We start from the raw sequence: 19,221 nt of genomic DNA, 5'->3' as shown, positions 1-19,221 counted from the left end.
GCTGTGAAAACTGGACAGCTACATGTAAAAGAATGAAATTAAAACGCTACCTAACACCATACAAAAATAAACTTCAAATGGATTAAAGACTTAATTGTAAGATCAGACACTATAAAACTATTAGAGGAAAACATAGGAAAAACACTTTGACATAAACCACAGCAAGATCTTTTTTAACCTGTCTTCTAGAGTAACAGAAATAAAAACAAAAATAAACAAATGGGACTAAAAGGTTTTGCACAGCAAAGGAAACTATAAACAAGACAAAAAGACAGCCCTCAGAATGGGAGAAAATATTTGCAAATGAAACAATAGATAAAGGATTAATCTCCAAAATATACAAACAGCTCATGGAGCTCAAGTATCAGGAAAACAATCCAGTTATAAAGTGGGCAGAAGACCTAAATAGACATTTCACCAAGGAAGACATACAGACAGCCAAGAGGCACATGAAAAGATGCTCAAAACCACTAATTATTAGAGAAATGCACAAAACTACAATGAGGTATCGCCTCACACTGGTCAGAATGGCCATTATCAAAAAAATGCTGGAAAGGGTGTGGTGAAAAGGGAGCCCTCCTGCACTGGTGGTGGGAATGTAAATTGATAACAACCACTATGGAAAATTGGAGGTTCTTTAAAAAACTAAAAATAGAACTACCATATGACTCGGCAATCCCACTACTGGGCATATACCCTGAGAAAACCATAATTCAAAAAGAGTCATGTACCAAAATGTTTATTGAAGCTCTATTTACGATAGCCAGGACATGGAAACAACCTAAGTGTCCATCAATAGATGAATGGATAAAGAAGATGTGGCACATGTATACAATGGAATATTACTCAGCCATAAAAAGAAACAAAATTGAGTTATTTGTAGTGAGGTGGATGGACCTAGAGTCTGTCATACAGAGTGAAGTACGTCAGAAAGAGAAAAACAAGTACCGTATGCTAATGCATATGTATGGAATTAAAAGTTCTGATGAATCTAGTTGCAGGGCAGGAATAAAGAGGTAGACATAGAGAATGGACTTGATGACATGGGATGGGAGGGGGAAGCTGGGGCAAAGTGAGAGTAACATTGACATATAGACACTACCGAATGTAAAATAGTTGGCTGGTGGGAAACAGCAATGTAGCACAGGGAGTACAGCTTGGTACTTTGCAATGACCTAGAGGGGTGGGCTAAGGAGGAAGGGAGGGAACCTCAAGAGGGAGGGGATATGGGGACCTGTGTATGCATGTGGCTGATTCACTTTGTTGTGCATTAGAAACTAACAGGCTATTGTGAAGCAATTATACTCCAATAAAGATCTATTTTTGAAAAAGTAAAAAAGGAAATAGAAATTACATTGGTCCTGGAAGTAAACCATGAAATTTAATGTTTTCACTGATACTTAAGGTGTACATTTTTATTTAGAACAAGTTGTGCTGAGAATTCTGATGTTTAAGATCAAGATGTTCTTAAATGATAGTAAGTTTGATAGGTATTAGTGTGTTCTTTATTGATAGTTTCTATCCTTTATATTTTCCTGGTGTTTTGATCAGCTTGCTTGTTTCAGCTTATATCCAATACTTATTTTTGGGGTCGTCTTTTATTGAAGAATAAAGCAAAGGAAAAACCTTTTCTTTTTTTCAGAAAAATACCTTTTAGTCTTATAACTGTTGACTGACTTATAAAAATTTTTTTAAATGTCAGCATTTAAGAGATAACTTGTATTGATATTCAAAGGAAAAAATTTGTTTTCAAAGTAAAACACTTAATAACAACACGCCTCCTCCCCCCCAACCCAGATTTATAGACTCAAGCGTTCTAAACGTGGAAGTTACTTTAGAAATGATGGTACAAATTCTTAGAGGAACACAGGTGAATCACAGAAAAAAATTATTTGGGTCATAATTAGTGTTGTAATACACCTATCAATTGGTAGGTTTTATCCATGTAATTATAACAGCCTATTAGTCCTAACAATGTTTCCTCATACTTTTTCTACATTTAAGGTATTGATATTTACATGTATAAAGTACTAGGTTAGGTACTCCTGCTATATGTTCCTACAACATACTATGCTTCCTTTATGAAAAATATTATCCTTTGTTATAATTGATAATGTCTTCGTTTACCATCTTGTGGACTATTTTATTTACTTCTTTGTCTCCGTAGTACTCAAAAGTAGCAGAAAGTTGGATGAATGAATGAATAATGGTCAGATGCTCATCAGTAGTCTCTCACTGCAAACAGGGTTTCTCATCTTGAGCTGGTTAAAAAAAAAAAATCACTCAACTTTTCTGTTTTCCCTTTCTGTAAAGTATTTGCTTAGTGTATTTATGGAGTATGGAATATTGTAGTATAAATTAAGAACTTTGGTGTTTTAGTCTTGTATCTTACTAGGACAACCTTATATTACCAACTTTTGTAAAACACTGTCTTGTAAAACTTTATTATTTTCATGTAAAACACTATTTTGTTCAGTATATTAGTTCAAATATCTGGAAATGTTAATTTATGAAACTAAAAATACCATATTTATATTAGGGACTGTTCCCCATATTATATTTATTCGTATCTGTGTCTTCCTATATATATTTTATTTATTTTTTTTTTTTTGCGGTACGCGGGCCTCTCACTGTTGTGGCCCCTCCCGTTGCGGAGCACAGGCTCCGGACGCGCAGGCTCAGCAGCCGTCGCTCAACGAGCCCAGCCGCTCCGCGGTATGTGGGATCTTCCCAGACAGGGGCACGAACCCGTGTCCCCTGCATCGGCAGGCGGACTCGCAACCACTGCGCCACCAGGGAAGCCCCCTATATATATTTTAAAACAAAGTCTTAAAAATTCTCATTCATTCCTTTGGTTTTATGGTAACACAAAAAGTATTCTAGTCTCCGTTAAAGTTTCTCCTCTGCCTTCTTTTTGGCTGTGTTTTGTCTTAATGACTTTAATTTTCTATGAGGCTTGACACCTGAAGACACTTTCTTCTTTTTTAAGAAAAAGAAGAAAAGTGAATACAATAAGTAAGGTGTTTGCCAGGAGAGGAGAAGTTGTGAATTTGCTTCAGACCACATTCTTACTATCAAACAGAACTTTAATGTCAAACAGCAAATGATCTCATGGTGTCTTTTGGTATTTATATTATCATTTACTCACTTTTATTAACTTGAAGATAAGTTAAGCTAACATTCTCAAGTTTAAGGTCATAATTTGGTAATAAATCATCCTTTGGGCATCCTTTAATTAACCTTGATGAGCTTTTTGGAACAGCTGTAGTTGACAGAAATAAAAGATATAATAATGTCTTAAGTTTTAATTTTCAAAAAATATTTCTTCTTTATCAGAGAATTACTCTCCAGCAAGTATGGTAACTGAAATTCTTTGTATACTCTGTGATCAAAAAGAATGTGCAATTGAATGTTTATATAACAACACTGTGATCCAGGCGCTTCTTCAGCCTATTCATAACCTAATGAAAGGAACTAAGGTTAGTACTAAAGAGTCTCTTAATTGGATATTAGTGAATATTCAGTGGAACTTCTAAATTTGATAATCTGAAGTATTATACCATTTTCCTTATAATTGTATTTTAAATCTTAGTTTATACAATCAGTTGATTTTAGTTATGACAATGTGGGGGGAAAAGTACATAAAACATAAACTTTTTTTGGTCAGGCTTAGATTGTAAGGACCAAAATTATTAAGCTATTTGTTTTACAAATCTAATAAGTCTTGTGAATGTTTTGTTGTTTGTTTTAATGGCAACTGTATAGCCATTGGAAATATTTTCCTGAAGAGCCAGCTTTGTTTTACATGAAGAACAAGTACTACTATTAGAAAAACTTATAATTATCCCAGTTCTGAACATACGTATATGTCTCTTTACAGGTTGTACAGTATATTTCCTTACATTATATAATTTAACCTTCACAGCTGAGGCTGAAAGAAGCAAATTGCTTAAGGTCAGACATTTAACAGGTGGAAGAGTTGGTACCACTAGTGCAGTCTAATATATCTCCACTTTTTATGACTTAAATTTCTGGGGAATGACTTAAAGCTTTATCAAGTAGGCTACAGGTTTTCACCTTTCCATGTCCATGTTTTGTAGTGTTTTTATTGGTTTCATCTCCCTTTGTCCACCTCTCAATGGGCTGGGCAGCTGCTCACCCATTCAAGTATTCATTATTTATTGCTCATTTAGAAAACATTAAGCATTTATGTGAATGTAGTACAAAGTGTGGAATTCTAGGAAAGTAAGTAGATACAATGAAAGTATTTTAACCTTATTCAACCTCAGGGAAACAAGATGAGCAGAGAAGAAACAAATAGAGCATAATACACAACTGAATATTATAGAATGCCATAAAGTAAATTGTGAAACGTAAACCATATACCAGAGCTGAGAAATGTACTCCTGAATCTTGAGCCATAGCTATTGTTTGCTTCTTTGCTTCATACATCTATCTTTAACTTTGTTTTCTTTTGGTATCTTTCTTTACTAGTATATACTGGTAAAGCTAGTTTTAGTACTTTTAAGAATGGAAAGTGGGGAAATATGATTGGTCCAACCTATGTTTTCTCATTAGATGACATCATTGGCTATTGGCCAGCCCATGAATTGGCTGTCCTTAGTCACACCTACAACTCATGACCCAACAACCAGGTGTAGGAAGGGATGGTATCCCTTAGAAAAGATAGTAGTATATTAGATACCATGTATAATAAAATTAGATTGGATATACAGGAACCCAGTGAGTGAGAAGTAAAGGGCAAAGAAGAAGAGCTACTGTATTTGTCAACTAGAATTATACACACATAAAACTGTAATAGCAGCAATTCTTTCAACTGTTTTAATAATCAATTGGTTTGGGTGAAAAGTGTGTATGTTTTTGCCTTATCAACTGTGCTGGTACGAGAATATAATCTAATGACATGTATAATTCAGACATTATTTCATAGCCAAACAATCAACTTTTTTGTTGTGGTAATATAACTTTGACTACACAACCACCCTTGAATGTTAGTCTGTGATATGTTAGTGTGTCTTAAAATTATATGATATATTTAATGTACAGGCTGCTCCAAATTGCTCTGAAACAGCTTTAATTCATGTAGCTGATATTTTGGCAAGAATTGCTTCTGTAGAAGAAGGACTTATTCTACTACTTTATGGAGAAAATATGAGCTCTTCTGAAGAAAAAAGGTATGTTTCTGTTTTGAATTTTTTAGCATATTTCTGTAGCATATTTCTGTGGGATTTTTAAGCATATTTTCTCATACCTGATTTAAAGTTTCCAAAAATTTTGTCATATATTAAATGAAAATCGGGATAACTATTCTAGATATAGTTAGGTTTTCTGATCAACTGTTAACACATTAGATCATCAGAAAGTTGCAGGAGTAACCAGGATTATGGATTATACAGGCAGAGTAGGTCTTGATGTCTGCAACTTCAAAATAAGAATAGGAAGGTTCACTCCACATGGGTTCTTTTTTGCTTCCTTGGACTGTACTCTTTAAACCTCTAAAGCCACGTGTGATTGATTTCAAGTTAAACCACACAATGGAAATGCTGACTACTTCCACATCTTCCTTCTCTAACCCCTACTCAGTTCTATCTCCTGGCTTAGCCAATGGTAACATTTTGCTTATGCTTCCAGACTTTCTCTGTACCTATAATGATGCATCAAGTATATATATTCATATTTATAGAATTCTTTCTCATTTCAAAAATGGTATATACATTATTCTGCAGTTTTTTTGTGTGTAACCAAAGCATCTTCCTAGGTGAATGAAACATTTTTAATAGCTCTATGATACTTTTTTGTATACTTTACCATAATTTATTCAAACTTCTGTCCAATTATTGGATATCAAGTTATGTTTAGGATTTTGCCTTCATAAATAACACCACAGTGAGTGTTCTTTTATCCTGTTGAAGTGGTAGATTACATTAATTAACTTTTTGAATATTGAACCAGCTTTGCGTACCTAGAATAATTGTTTTTATACATTGTTAAATTTGATTTGCTAATATTAGTAGAGGATTTTTGTCTGTGTGAGAGAGATTGGTCTGTAGTTTTTGTGATCTTTGGCCTTACTGTAAAATGCTGGTATCATAAGTTAGGAAGTGTTCTGTATCTATCTTCTGGAAGATATTTGGCATAATTTCTTAAATGTTTGATAGAATTCACCAGTGTACCTATTTGGGGGTGTGGTGTTTTCTGTTTAGGAAGATTATTATTCTATTTCTTTAATAGATATGGGTTTGTTCAGATTGTTAGAGTTTTGGCAGGTTGTGTCTTTCAAGGAATTGGTCCACTTACCAAAGTTTTAAATTTGTGGGCATAGACTTTTTGTTTTTTTTTTTTGTTTTTTTACAGTATTCCTTTATTACCTTTTAAAGTCTATGGGATTAGTAGAGATGGCCCCTCTTAATTCTGATGTTAATTTGCTTCTACTTTTTTTTTCCCCTCTAACCTGGCTAAGAGGCTTTTTAATTTTACTGATCTTTTTAAAAGACTAGCTTTTCCCCCCCTCTGTTCATTTGTTTAAACATTTGTTTAAATGTTTTTAATTAGACTGATTTCTGTTCTAGTTTTTGTTTTTTTAGCGGTACGTGGGCCTCTCACCGCTGTGGCCTCTCCCATTTGCGTAGCACAGGCTCCGGACGCGCAGGCTCAGCGGCCGCGGCTCACGGGCCCAGCCGCTCCGCGGCACGCGGGATCCTCCCGGACCGGGGCACGAACCTGTGTCCCCTGCATCGGCAGGCAGACTCTCAACCACTGCGCCACCAGGGAAGCCCTCTGTTCTAGTTTTTATTTTCTGCTTCCTTTTGGATTTAGTTTCATTTTCCATGGTGAAAGCTTAAGATTGAATTTTAGGTTTTCTTATATGTGTATTCAATGATATAAATTTCCCTCTAAGCACTGCTTTTGCTGCATCCAACAATTGAGTTGTGTTTTCATTAGTTCAAAATATTTTTAAACATCTCTGGAGACTTCTTTGACCTATGAGTTATTTATGGGTCTGAGAGTATATTTTGTATGATTTATATTTTTAATTTGTTAAAATGTGTTTTATGACCCAGATTGTGATCTCTTAGTGAATGTTATCTCTTACGTGAGCTTGAGAAAAATATATATTCTGCTAGTGAAGTATTCTATACATACCAGTTATATACTGTTGGTAGTTGGTGGTTGTTCAGTTCAGCTATGTCCTTACTAGCTTTATGCTGGATCTGTCAATTACTGACAGAGGGGTGTTGAAATTTCAGACTATATCAGTGAATTCATCTTTTTCTCCTTGCATTTCTGTTATTTTCTGCTTCATGTGTTTTGACACTATTGGGTGCATACACATTAAGGATCATTATGTCTTTTTGGAAAATTGACCCCCTTTATTATATAATGTGCCCTTTGTGTAATTTTCCTTGCTGTGAAGTCTGAAATTAATATAGTTACTCCAGCTTTCTCTTGATTGTCAGCATATGTCTTTCTTCATCCCTTTACTGTTAATCTATCTTTGTCATTATATTTAAAATGCGCTTCTATAGATACCACATAACTGAGTCTTGTTTTTTATCTAGTCTGACAGTCTTTCTTTTAATTGATTCTTGTCATTTAGAGTGATTTGATATGATTGGATTAATATCTACAGTATTTGTTACTGTTTTCTGTTTTGCCTTTATTCTTCCCTTTTTTTGTGTGTTCTGCACTTTTTCTGACATCTGTTATTTTCGTTTTTTCCGTCATGTGTTTTAATCTGTTTACATCTGGGAACATAGTGTCTTTCTGATAATAGTCACACAGGACCAAGGTCTTTTCATGAGTCACCGTTTAATCCTCACAGTGGCTAAGGAAGGGGGCCTCTGTGGTCATCTTCATTATATAGATGGAGACTTTGAGGCTTGGATTTCTATAACTTTGATTTAGTATAAGAGAAATAGTTTTTTTTCTTTTTTTCTTAATTGTTTTATTTTTGACCTATTTTGTACTAATGAAAAATTTCTTTTTTCTGCTATACAAAAGTAACACATACTCTTGACAGTGAACTTGGGAAGGAGGAACGGAGCATTAGTAGTAACTAAATTGAGAGGCAGCACTGAGTGAGGGTTAGTCGAATGAGCCCTGGTTCAGACTACTTAGCTAGGCTCACATCCTAGCTCCACCGCTCAGTCGTTCCTCACCTGTGAATTAGGGATAATCAGCACTACCTGACTCACAGGGCTGTCAAAACTTTAAGCCAGTTACTACATGTGAGGCACTAAGCGTTAGTTAGCTTTTAGTGTGCACACATGTGCCTTGTAAAAAGTGGGCTTGTGCCTTGTGTGGTGTTTTCTTCAAGTACTTAACAAGTTTTGTAGAAGGTAAGGTTTCCGAACTCCTACCTTTGAACAGAATAGATACATTTTCATAGTTGGTTGATAGCTTGGCTAGGTGGGGAGACTGGAAACATTGTTACATTGCCTTCCTGCATCCACTTTTGCCAAGTTCCATGGCTGAGTTTCTTTCTCAGGAGCCTTTTTAAAAAAAAAAAAATTTTTTTTTTATAGTATCCACTACAAAGGAGTAAAGTGGTGAACTTTATTTATTTATTTTTGGCTGCATTGGCTCTTCGTTGCTGCGTGGGCATTCTCTAGTTGCAGCGAGCAGGGGCTACTCTTCCTTGCGGTGTGCGGGCTTCTCATTGCGATAGCTTGTCTTGTTGCGGAGCACAGTCTTTTAGGCGCACGGGCTTCAGTAGTTGTGGCTCATGGGCTCTAGCGCACAGGCTCAGTAGTTGTGGCTCACGGGCTTAGTTGCTCCGCAGCATGTGGGATCTTCCCGGACCCGGGCTCAGACCCGGGCTTGGACCCATGGCCCCTGCATCGGCAGGTGGATTCTTAACCACTGTGCCACCAGGGAAGTCCCCAGGAGCATTTTTTACCCCTGAAACTTTCCAGGACCTGATGTTTCTTGAGGGTATGACTTACTTTGGGTCTTTTTTCCTTTTCTCAGGCATTAGCTGGACAATTTTAGGGAGAGGACTTGCATTCTTTGGCATAGGGGACTTTGCTTCTGTTGTGAGTTTGATCACTTTCTCTGCTTCTGCTTTCTCTTTTTGGTGCTCCTGTGAATTGGCTATTGAATTTCCAGGTGTGATCCTCTGGGTCCCTTAGCTTTTCCCTCATAGTCCTGCCTTTTTGATCTTTTTTGTTACGTAGGAGATGTCCTTGGATTTATTTTGATAGTGATTTTTACTTTCTAAGAATACTTGGTTTGATATTTTTTAAGCTTGTCAAATGGGCCAGGTCTTCCATGCCTGGCTTCCCAGTTCCTGTAGTTTAGTTGGGGAGGGGCCCTTCTGGTCCAGAATGCTGACCTCATCCCCTCTCGAACTCCCTGTCTAGTTGGGCACCTCATGGCTGTCCTCAGCTATGCCTGGCTTCCAGCTCTGAGCCTCTTAGGCTTACTTTCTCCCGTTCAGCTTCATCCAGTAGAGCTTTATGTGATGATGGAATGTTCTAGATCTGAACTGTCCAGTAAGGTTACCACTAGACACTTATGGCCGTTGAGCACTTAATATATGGCTAGTGTGACAGAACTGAGTTGTAACTTCTATTTGCTTTTAAATTAAAAAAATTAACTGTGGTTAATGGCTATGGTATTCACCACACTAGAGAATAAACCTGTAGTCTTTCGGCAGGATGGGGAATAGGGGCTATGGGTTGGGAGACCTTAGACTGCTACTCCTGTGTTCAGCCCCACCTGCATCCTGCCCTGGGCTGTTCTTGGTGACTGAGACCTCTAGGCTTGGGCTGTGCCTTGCTTCTGCTCAGTTCTTCAGGTCTGCTTCTTTCTGGGCTGCTCCTCAGTTACCACATGTCTCACTGCTGCTTTCCACCTCTAAGTCACTGCTGACATCTCTTGGCTATTGTTCTTTCTTCTCTTTTCCATTGTGGATTTATATCTCTTTATTTTTCGTCCCTGTTTTTCTGGGGCTTGGGGGGAGGGTGCTGAGATAAGCATGTGGTTTAATCTGCCATGAATAATCTGTTTTCCTCATCTTCTATTCTTGCTTATTTGCTGTGATATTCTTCCCAAATCACTCTCAGCCCAGTAGTTACCTGTCCTTTTCTATTGCTTGCGTTCTCTTCTTTGGGTTCAGCTTTTCATGTTATTGGTTATTTAAGACAAAATGGATGTAGACACGGGCTCTGCCACTTATTATTTTTTTTTTTAAATCAGTTGGAGAGTTTCCAGCTAGACCTTTCCTGAATAGGATTTTGATCAGCTCTGTGTGGACCAGTGTGGTGAGTTGATTGGCAAATTTTCTCTAAGAGACTAAGGGCATTGCTGGGAGTTTTCTATTATATTGAGGACATTTCAGATGCCAGAATAAAGAAGGCTTTTATCTTAGGAGCTCACTTCTCTCGCTGGAGAAGCTTTCACTTTCCCTAAACATTTGTTCAGATTTTCGCCCTGGTATAAAAGCTGCCCATGCTCCTGAGGTGAGTGTGGGGCAGGAGCAGATCAGACTCCTTCCCACTTTGGGCCTCACTGCATTTGCTGACTCTGAGCTCAGAGCTCCATCAATGGTTCTCCTCTTCTGCATTCCAGGCAGGGTTTTTATACTGTGGGTTTCTCTGCCTCTGTAATCTGGAGCTGCTCCCTCCCTGTCTGCCTTCGCCCAGAAGTCTTTAAAACCTCTTTCTCTTCCCATTCTTGCCATTGTTCAGGGGTTTTCCCATTTATACAACTGTATTCTTATTTTACTGGGCTCTCATGAGCAATGGGAGGCAGATGTGTATGGACACCTGCGTATACCTTCTTTGTTTTGTTTTGTTTTGTTTTTTTCTTGCTTGGTCTGGTGCATAGCTTTTATCTTTGTAATGACCTTTATCATCACTACAGGATGGCTTTTCCCCCACCTCTTTCTGGAAGCTTTTCAGTCTTCTGTTGCCTGTTAGTATTCTGAAATTTTATGATGTTTCTTGATGAAGTTCTGTTCTTAACCTATTTGTTGGACTTTTTTAATCTGAACATTTATGTCTTTGAGTTTAAGAAAAATAGTTGGATTTCATTTCTTTTTTGTCTCTTTGTTTTTACATAATATGACTTTAATCATATGAAATATCCAAAATAGACAAATTCATAACAACAAAGTGAATTTTTGGTTGCTGGGAGCCAAAAGTTGGGGCAGTGATCTTCTGTTTTCTCTTGAACTCTCATTGGGATTTAGACTTCCCTATCTGTTCTATGCCTTTTTTTTTTTTTTTTTACTTTTTAGGAAATTGCCTCAGCTTGCTTTATTTTCAAGCACTGCTACTGAAATTTTTATTTCTAGTTCTTTTTTAAAAGTACATTCTTACTCTACCACCCTATTTTGTTTTTTATTTTATGCAAGTTTTAAAGGTTACTTTACATTTACAGTTATTACAAAATCTTGGCTGTATTCCCCATGTTGTACAATACATCCTTGAGCCTGTCTTACACCCAGTAGTTTGTACCTCCCACTCTTCCACCCCTATATTGCCCCTCCCCCTCCCCACTGGTAACCACTAGTTTGTTCTCTTATCTGTGAGTCTGCTGCTTTTTTGTTATATTCACTAGTTTGTTGTATGTTTTAGATTGCACATATAAGTGATATCATACAGTATTTGTCTCTCTGTCTGACTTACTTCACTTAGGCTAATGCCCTCCAAGTCCATCGATATTGATGCAAATGGCAAAAATTCATTTGTTTTTATGACTGAGTAGTATTCCACTGTGTGTGTGTGTGTGTGTGTGTGTGTGTGTGTGTATACACACACACCACATTTTCTTTATCCATTCATCTGTTGATGGACACTTAGGTTGCTTTCATTGTACATAATGCTATTATGAACACTGGGGTGCATATACCTTTTTGAATTAGTGTTTTTGTTTCTTTTGGATACATACTCAGGAGCGGAATTGCTGGGTTATATAGTCGTTTTATTTTTAATATTTTTGAGAAACTCTGTATGGTTTTCTACAGTGGTTGTACCAATTTACATTTCCCACCAGCAGTGTTTCCTTTTCTCTACATCCTCGCCTCTACATCCTAACATTTGTTATTTGTGTTCTTTCTGATAGCCATTCTTACAGGTGTGAGGTAAAATCTCATTGTGGTTTTGATTTGCATTTCCCTGTTGATTAGCAGTGTTGAACATCTTTTCATGTGCCTATTGGCCACCTGCATTTTTTCTTTGGAAAATATGTCTATTCGGTTCTTCTGCCCATTTTTTAATCTGGGTTTGGTTTTTTTTAAATGTTGAGTTGTATAAGCTGTTTATATGTTGGATATTAACCCCTTATTGGTCATATCATTTACAAATATCTTCTCCTATTCAGTAGGCTGTCTTTCATTTTACTGATGGTTTCCTTTGCTGTGCAAAAAACTATTAAGTTTAATTAGGTCCCACTTGTTTATTTTTGCTTTTATTTCCTTTAGGAGATGCATCAAAAAATATTGCTATGATTTTTTGTCCAAGAGTGTTCTCACTAGCATCCTATTCTTTTTTTTTTTTTTTTTTTTTCTGTACGTGGGCCTCTCACTGTTGTGGCCTTTCCCATTGCGGGGCACAGGCTCCAGACGCACAGGCTCAGGGGCCCAGCCGCTCCGCGGCATGTGGGATCTTCCCGGACCGGGGCACGAACCCGTGTCCCCTGCATCAGCAGGCGGACTCTCAACCACTGCGCCACCAGGGAAGCCCTAGCATCCTATTCTTGTTTCATGAGTGTAAGTTCTTCTTACCTCTGTGAAGGTAATGAACTTTTCATTTGTCATTTTATTTTTCTGTTCAAATAGACTTTTGTATTTGTTATCTTGGTCTGACTTTTTAAATTAGATTTCTTCAAAGATATTAAAGTTAGTAAAAAGCTGCTTGAAACTCAGGCATGGAAGTGGGACTTGTCACTTGTGGCCTTTGCTGAAGGGGAACCTTGCCATGGTATTGTTTGAGGAAACTTTAATGTAAATATCTTTAGTCTTGTCTTTGTTCTGGTCAGAGTCCATAAAGAAGGCTCTTACAGTTAGCTGCCTGAAGAGAGTATAAGCCTAGTGAGAGAAGAACACTGAATGCAAAAGGTGATGGGTCTCGAGCTTTAGTATATAAAACTTGATTAAATCCTGTACTGCTTGCTATCAGTTTTAATCTCTGCCTAACTTCCAAGAGGTACAGAGGGTGACTACATGGAATGTGAAAAGAATCTGGAGGTCAAATTCCTTCTTAAACTGAGTTTCAGGCATCTCTATTTTAAGTCCCACTTGTACCTCCAATTATAGAGATTTTTGGTGCCACCAATTTGAGTTTTTTGAGAGATTCTATGAAATCATGTTGATTCCATTTTCTACACTGTGGCTGATCATTCAGTTTTTCTAGGCTCTGAATTATTCTTTTATTCTAGGTTCCAAACTTTGTTACTATCATATCCTTTTTCTCTCCTTGTTCTTGATGGCTGCAAGAGCCTTCTGAAAATTTTGTTTACTTTTGCATTTTAATATTTCAGGAGGGAGCGGATGTGAATGTATGTGTTCAATCTGACATAGTTAACCTGGAAGTCTTTTTCTTATCCATATATAACAATTATTTGAAAATTATGAAGACTAACCCTTTGTCATGAGTTCTAAGGTTTCTTTTTATTGTCCATCACTTATTTAAGTTTTTTCTGCTATGTAGACATCCTTTAATTGTATGTAGTCGTTTTTCCCAATCATTATCCTTATGATTTCTAGATTTTTTTTTAAAGCGTCTCCCTTACATTGAAGTTAAACAGATAAAGCATAAAACGTTAGAACTTCTTCTTAATCCTCATTGTGCAGTGGTGAAGAGTTTCTAACTTTATTAGCGAAAAACTGAATACATCTCAGATGTCCAACAACAAGGGCTAGTTGATTAAATTATGTTTATACAAAGGAGTACTTAACAGCTGTTAAAAGGGGATGAGGAATTTTTTATGTACTGCTATAGAATTATCATCAGAATATATGAAGTAAAAAACAACAAGAATGTTTATAGAATGCTGCCTTTTTTATAGTAGAATGGAGTATGAATAAATACAATTATATTTGCTTTTTCAAAAGGGAATGATAAAAGAATAAGCTGAAAAGTAATAGTTTTAGAGGAAAGGGAGAAGTATATGGATTGGGAGGTATCAGTATGAGACATCTGGGATTATTCCTTGATTGTACCTAGGTTTAACTTAGGAATCATGTATCTGTTTCATATACTAAATGTTAAAGTTAAAAAGTAGAATTAAGAAAAAATTCAAACAAATGGAATAAGTGAACTTAACTACCGAACAGTTAAGTTAGTGATATACCCATGCAGAGAAAAGCAGTTCAGTCCGATTAGGTCACTTGAAGTACATTACTTTAGGTATCATCTTTTAGTCCTACAGGTGCTCATATAATTGCTCAGTTTTCGAAAAAAGTTCTTGATGAAGATATTTCTATTTTTTCTGGATCGGAAATGTTTCCTGCGGTTAAAGGAGCTTTTACTTCTGTGTGTCGTCAAATATATGGTACATGTGAAGGCTTGCAGGTTTTAATTCCTTATAGTTTGCATGAATCTATAGCAAAGGCATGGAAGAAGGTAAGTATTTTTCAAACTTTTTCTTCTCTTCAAATCTTTATTTCAAATATGGCCACTATTGTAATATCATACTACAGTTAAAATATTTTACTGGAGCAAATATGACTTCTTTAGCACCACAGTAGTCCAGGGAACATAATGCTTTCTTATTTGGCACAACATGACTTCAGTACTTCCTCTCCCCATAGCACAAAGCTCTACGACCTAACCGAGCACTGCAAAGTCTTTTATTCTGAAAGGAGAGCCTTTGAATAAATTGTCTCTGCATAGACTGACGCCTTGGAAGTTATTTTTGAGCAATTTTTACAGATAGCGGGGTTTTTGTTGCATGCACTGGAGATCATAATGTAGCAACAGTCAAATATAGTATATTTGACATATAATATATGTCAGTATCTTCCCCCCACCCCATTTATATGCTTCATTTATGAAATACTTTACATTATAGTTAAGAATCAAATAACTTAAAATTTGCGGGTAATTTAATCTTTAATTACATTGAGTCAAATATAAAAATGTTGCATGAGAGCTTATGAATAACACTATCAGTAAAAAAAAAAAAAATGTAAATTTGTTATATTTATTTTAGACAAGTTTGCTATCAGAAAGAATTCCTACTCCAGTACAGGGTTCTGATTCTGTTTCTTCGATAAGCCAGGAATCCCAGAACATGTAAGTAAATCTGTGTTTTCACATTTGCTGAAATAATTTCAAAATGAGAAATGTAATAGAATACTGTGGCAAAAACTTAGGAAGCTAGATATATATATATAATATATAGGTTCAAGGAGAAGTACACCTAGGAGGAACTTTAGCAATCATATATACTTGTACCTTTTAAAAGAAAAAAAAATAGCAATATTTATTATACTTCAACCTGTATTTACATTTTGGGTTAGGAAATGTGACATGTTGTAGTATTTCCACAAAACTTGGAGAATTACCGAATATTAAAATTGGAAATTCAGTAGAAGTAGAATGTTTTCAAATGCCAGTGAAGTCCATTTACATTTAAACTATAACTTTCCAAAATGTGTGGGGTACATTTCAGTTAGATTTTGGCATTGGATAATTATTTAAATCAGTATTTGTAGTAATTTTTTAAATTAGATGTTTCCATGTTGTTTTCACAAATATCAGTAGGATATGGAGTCAGATTAATAGGGAATATATATATATTTTAAATTAAGATCTGGTGATGTATTCCTGGAGTCTCTTTAATTGAGTGTTGGCATAATCTACAAAGATAATTAGAACTTTAAGTGATGTTTAGTTAAGAGAAATTTTAAAAGTCACTATTTTTCTTTAGGTAGGCATAGTTTAACTCAAAAACAAACAAAAAAGTCAAAGCCTTTTACATTTCCTTAATGTAATCGTTCAGCAAATAGTTAATTTTCTAAAAATCAGTTAGAGCTTTTTTTTTCTGATATAGTTGTGAAACTTAAATCAACTGCCATCTTCTTTGCATGAGGGGGTGAGTAAAAATGTTGCTGCAATTCATTTTTCAGGTAATTTCTAGATCGGTTTTCTTCGATCTGTGATTTATCGTTTTCATTCATGCGTTCATTTTCTACTCATTCATTCAGCGATTTATTGGATCAAGTACTTTGCTGAGTTCTGAGTATACGTATATACCTTAGAGAACTTATTGTGTAGTGTAAAATACAAATAAGTTAATACAGTGCGGCAATGTAGCATGCTAAATTTATGATAGGGGTCATTCGGGGTCCTTTGGGAGCTAACTTGGGGAAATCTTTCCACAAGAAGTTAGTAAACGAAGTTAAAATGGATACATGGATATTAACTGTCTAAAAAGGGGAGAACATTATTTCGGGTAGAAGAGATAGTGTGGTCAACAGACTAGCAGCGAGAGGGAACATAGTCAATGTATTTAACACGTTTTACTGTCAGTAATATTTTTAGATTCTGATGTTAGAGTCTGAGGGAACTAGTAAATTATACGTCTCTCCTTCTCTCCTGTGTTGTGAACCAATTAATAGAAATAAAGAAGTCAAGGAAATCAAAACACTGAATAACATAGGCATCCCAAGATCAGAAGAATTAGACAGATTTATCCTTCTTTCACTATCAGCAGTGGATAGGCTTCCATCACCCCCAGAGGCAGAGCTTACAAAGATCAAACTTAACTACGTAGTAGAACCAAGCAGACTGTGTGCTTCCTACAGGTAGCTGGGTCACAAAGAAGTGGTGGACTAGGGGAGAGGCATTGCCTAGCCAATCATGCCTAGGTCATCCTACAAATCTCCTGAGTCCCTTCTTCGGTGGGGAGAAGTGAGTGATTAGGTGGAGAGAGGCAAGCAGTGTTAACCTGGGGAATGTGCTCCATGTGTAGACTTGATGCTAGAGGAAAAGGAGGTTCCTTCAGTATTTGATATTACTGTCTTAGAAACAAAGGTTTAAGAGTTTTTGATAAAATAGAACTGTTTTCATTTTTGTCATCAGAATCAAATGATTTCATGGAGTTGTTGAGTATCTTCTGCATTGATTGAAAAGTTGGTATGAGATGGGCATTATTTGTTCCATTGTAGTTTGGTAAAACTTGAGCATAAAATCATTTTGGCCAGTTAACTAGACTAGCTTGTCTCCAGCATGTAGCATGTGCTTGATAGCTTGGTTGAATTCGTGAATTAATAACACTTCTTCTACCACCAGGCACTAGTTTCTAAATAAGGACAGTGATGATAAGACTGAGATCTTAGTCTTACTGAGTAGGGTAAAATGAAGAGTAAGTTGTTAAAATCTATATTTTTGAGCCTCTGACAGACTAATGTTAGGCATTTTGATCTTATTTTCTGACAGTATATGTTGGAGATTTCCACTCCATCCTTTCATTTATTGGTGCTTACAATACTATAGAGAAGATAGAAGCTGCTGTGTAGTCATCATAGGGTATGTCTTAAATCTAGACTTTGAAATGCAACCCCAGATGAAATTTCAACAAGACTAGTTTGATATCGGTGATTGCAGTGACTGCAAATTACTTAGGGGCCATCTTTAGGGTGACTGTAGACAAGAATGTAATCACAAACTAATGATGCCCAACCTGCCCCACCCAATTACCAAGGGACCTTTGGTAAAGCTAGAGGTTGAAGTAACAGGGGAATCTTTGATCTGCAATAACAGCCTATGATCCCAAAGAAATAAACACCTTAAACTTAATTGCCATGAGAGTGTCTTTACTATACAGTCTATAATATCTAACCATTCAAAAAATGGAGTTCTCATAAGCTAATAAAGCAGTGTGATCATTGCCTATTGTCCTGGGGGGAGGGTTCTCCAAGAATGATAAACAAATTCAGTAGCTTAGATCTTCCTTCTTTTTGAAACATTGAGTGTCTTCACTATAATTTGAAGAGAGAATGAAATGCTAGGTTAATAGGAGAAACGATAAACTAAAGTATATTAACTTTCTCAGAATCATATGACAACCTGTAAGTTTTTTGCCTGTGTTTTTACTTGGGGGGAGTCGGGGTAGACTTTTTAAAAACAATTTCTTTAATGGCTAATAGTTCATTCAAGGTTTTTATTTCTGCTTGAGTGACTTTTGCTATATTTTCTAAAAAACATGTTTTTAATCTTAATATTTACTTCTTTGGTGTTAATTTGTACAAAGTATTCTTGTGATGTTAAAAGAAATTCTTTAGCTCTAGTTATTTCTCATTTTTTGATTCTTAGTATTTTTTTGCTGCCCCCCCACCAGTTTATTTTCATTAGTTTATGCAAAGACCAGTTTTTGATTTTGCTAATGTTCTCTTTCCCTCTATCTTCTCTCCTTCCCTCACTTTAGTAGTACATGAAAGCAAGTGAAAGGGGATTGAGAATGGATATTAAAAGAAGGAATCTACATCAGCTGTTCTAACTTTAATACATTTTGATATGTAGCACTTTCATTATTAAGCTCGTAAATATTGAGAACTTTCTATCTTGATTTTATTCTTTAAATCCATGAAATATTTGGAATACATTTAAGTTTCCAAACATAGTTTGTTTTTTTTTACTACTGTATTTTACTGTTGACTTCTAATTCATTTCTGTTCTTTTCAGAAAACATAGATTACATAATATGTATCCTTTTAGGTTGGTTGAGATTTTGTGTTGTAGTACAGGGTCAATCAAAACAAAAATCTGTCCTTGCTTGAAAAGACTATTTTATGTTTTTTATTGGAAGTAGAGAGATTCTAAGTTTTTAATATTTCCACCAATATTTTTTTTGTCTTCATATGTATAGTCATTCACTATAAAAGTTGATTTGTCCATTTCTCTTTGTAATTCTGGGGTTTTGTTTTACATACTTATATTTTATGCTATTAGGAACATAATTCACTGTTTCTTGGGAACTTTTTATTATATAGTATTTCATTACTGCTTTGCCTTAAGTTTTATCCTGTATGTTATTAATATTGCTAAATATACTTGGCTTTAGTTAGTATTTGCAGAGTACATGAGTTAAGAATGTGTTTGATTGCAGATAGCTCAGTAAGGCTTTCTTTTTCTCATAAAGCAAGAAGTCTCATGGAATACTATCCAGGCATTGACTTACTGATGTGGTTTGAGACCCAGCCTCCTTTTCTTTTTCATTATTAATGTTTTTTAGGGTTTTTTTTTGCAC

The 19,221-nt window shown here is 35.8% G+C and overlaps 1 protein-coding gene across 2 annotated transcripts in view; it reads left to right on the top strand.

Moving 5' to 3' along the window:
• TBC1D32 (TBC1 domain family member 32) overlaps window positions 1-19,221 on the top strand; it is a 196,006-nt gene that overhangs the window by 47,650 nt on the left and 129,135 nt on the right. For both annotated transcript variants that reach the window (XM_059083266.2, XM_067011725.1), the window contains exons 15-18: window positions 3,337-3,479; window positions 5,068-5,195; window positions 14,390-14,591; window positions 15,181-15,263. In XM_059083266.2, coding sequence (XP_058939249.1) covers window positions 3,337-3,479; window positions 5,068-5,195; window positions 14,390-14,591; window positions 15,181-15,263 — 556 coding nt within the window. The remainder of the gene's footprint in view (window positions 1-3,336; window positions 3,480-5,067; window positions 5,196-14,389; window positions 14,592-15,180; window positions 15,264-19,221) is intronic.

Source organism: Kogia breviceps, chromosome 13, assembly GCF_026419965.1.
Source record: "Kogia breviceps isolate mKogBre1 chromosome 13, mKogBre1 haplotype 1, whole genome shotgun sequence".
Taxonomy (NCBI): Eukaryota; Metazoa; Chordata; class Mammalia; order Artiodactyla; family Physeteridae; genus Kogia; species Kogia breviceps.
This window is presented reverse-complemented; position numbering and strand designations above follow the sequence as displayed.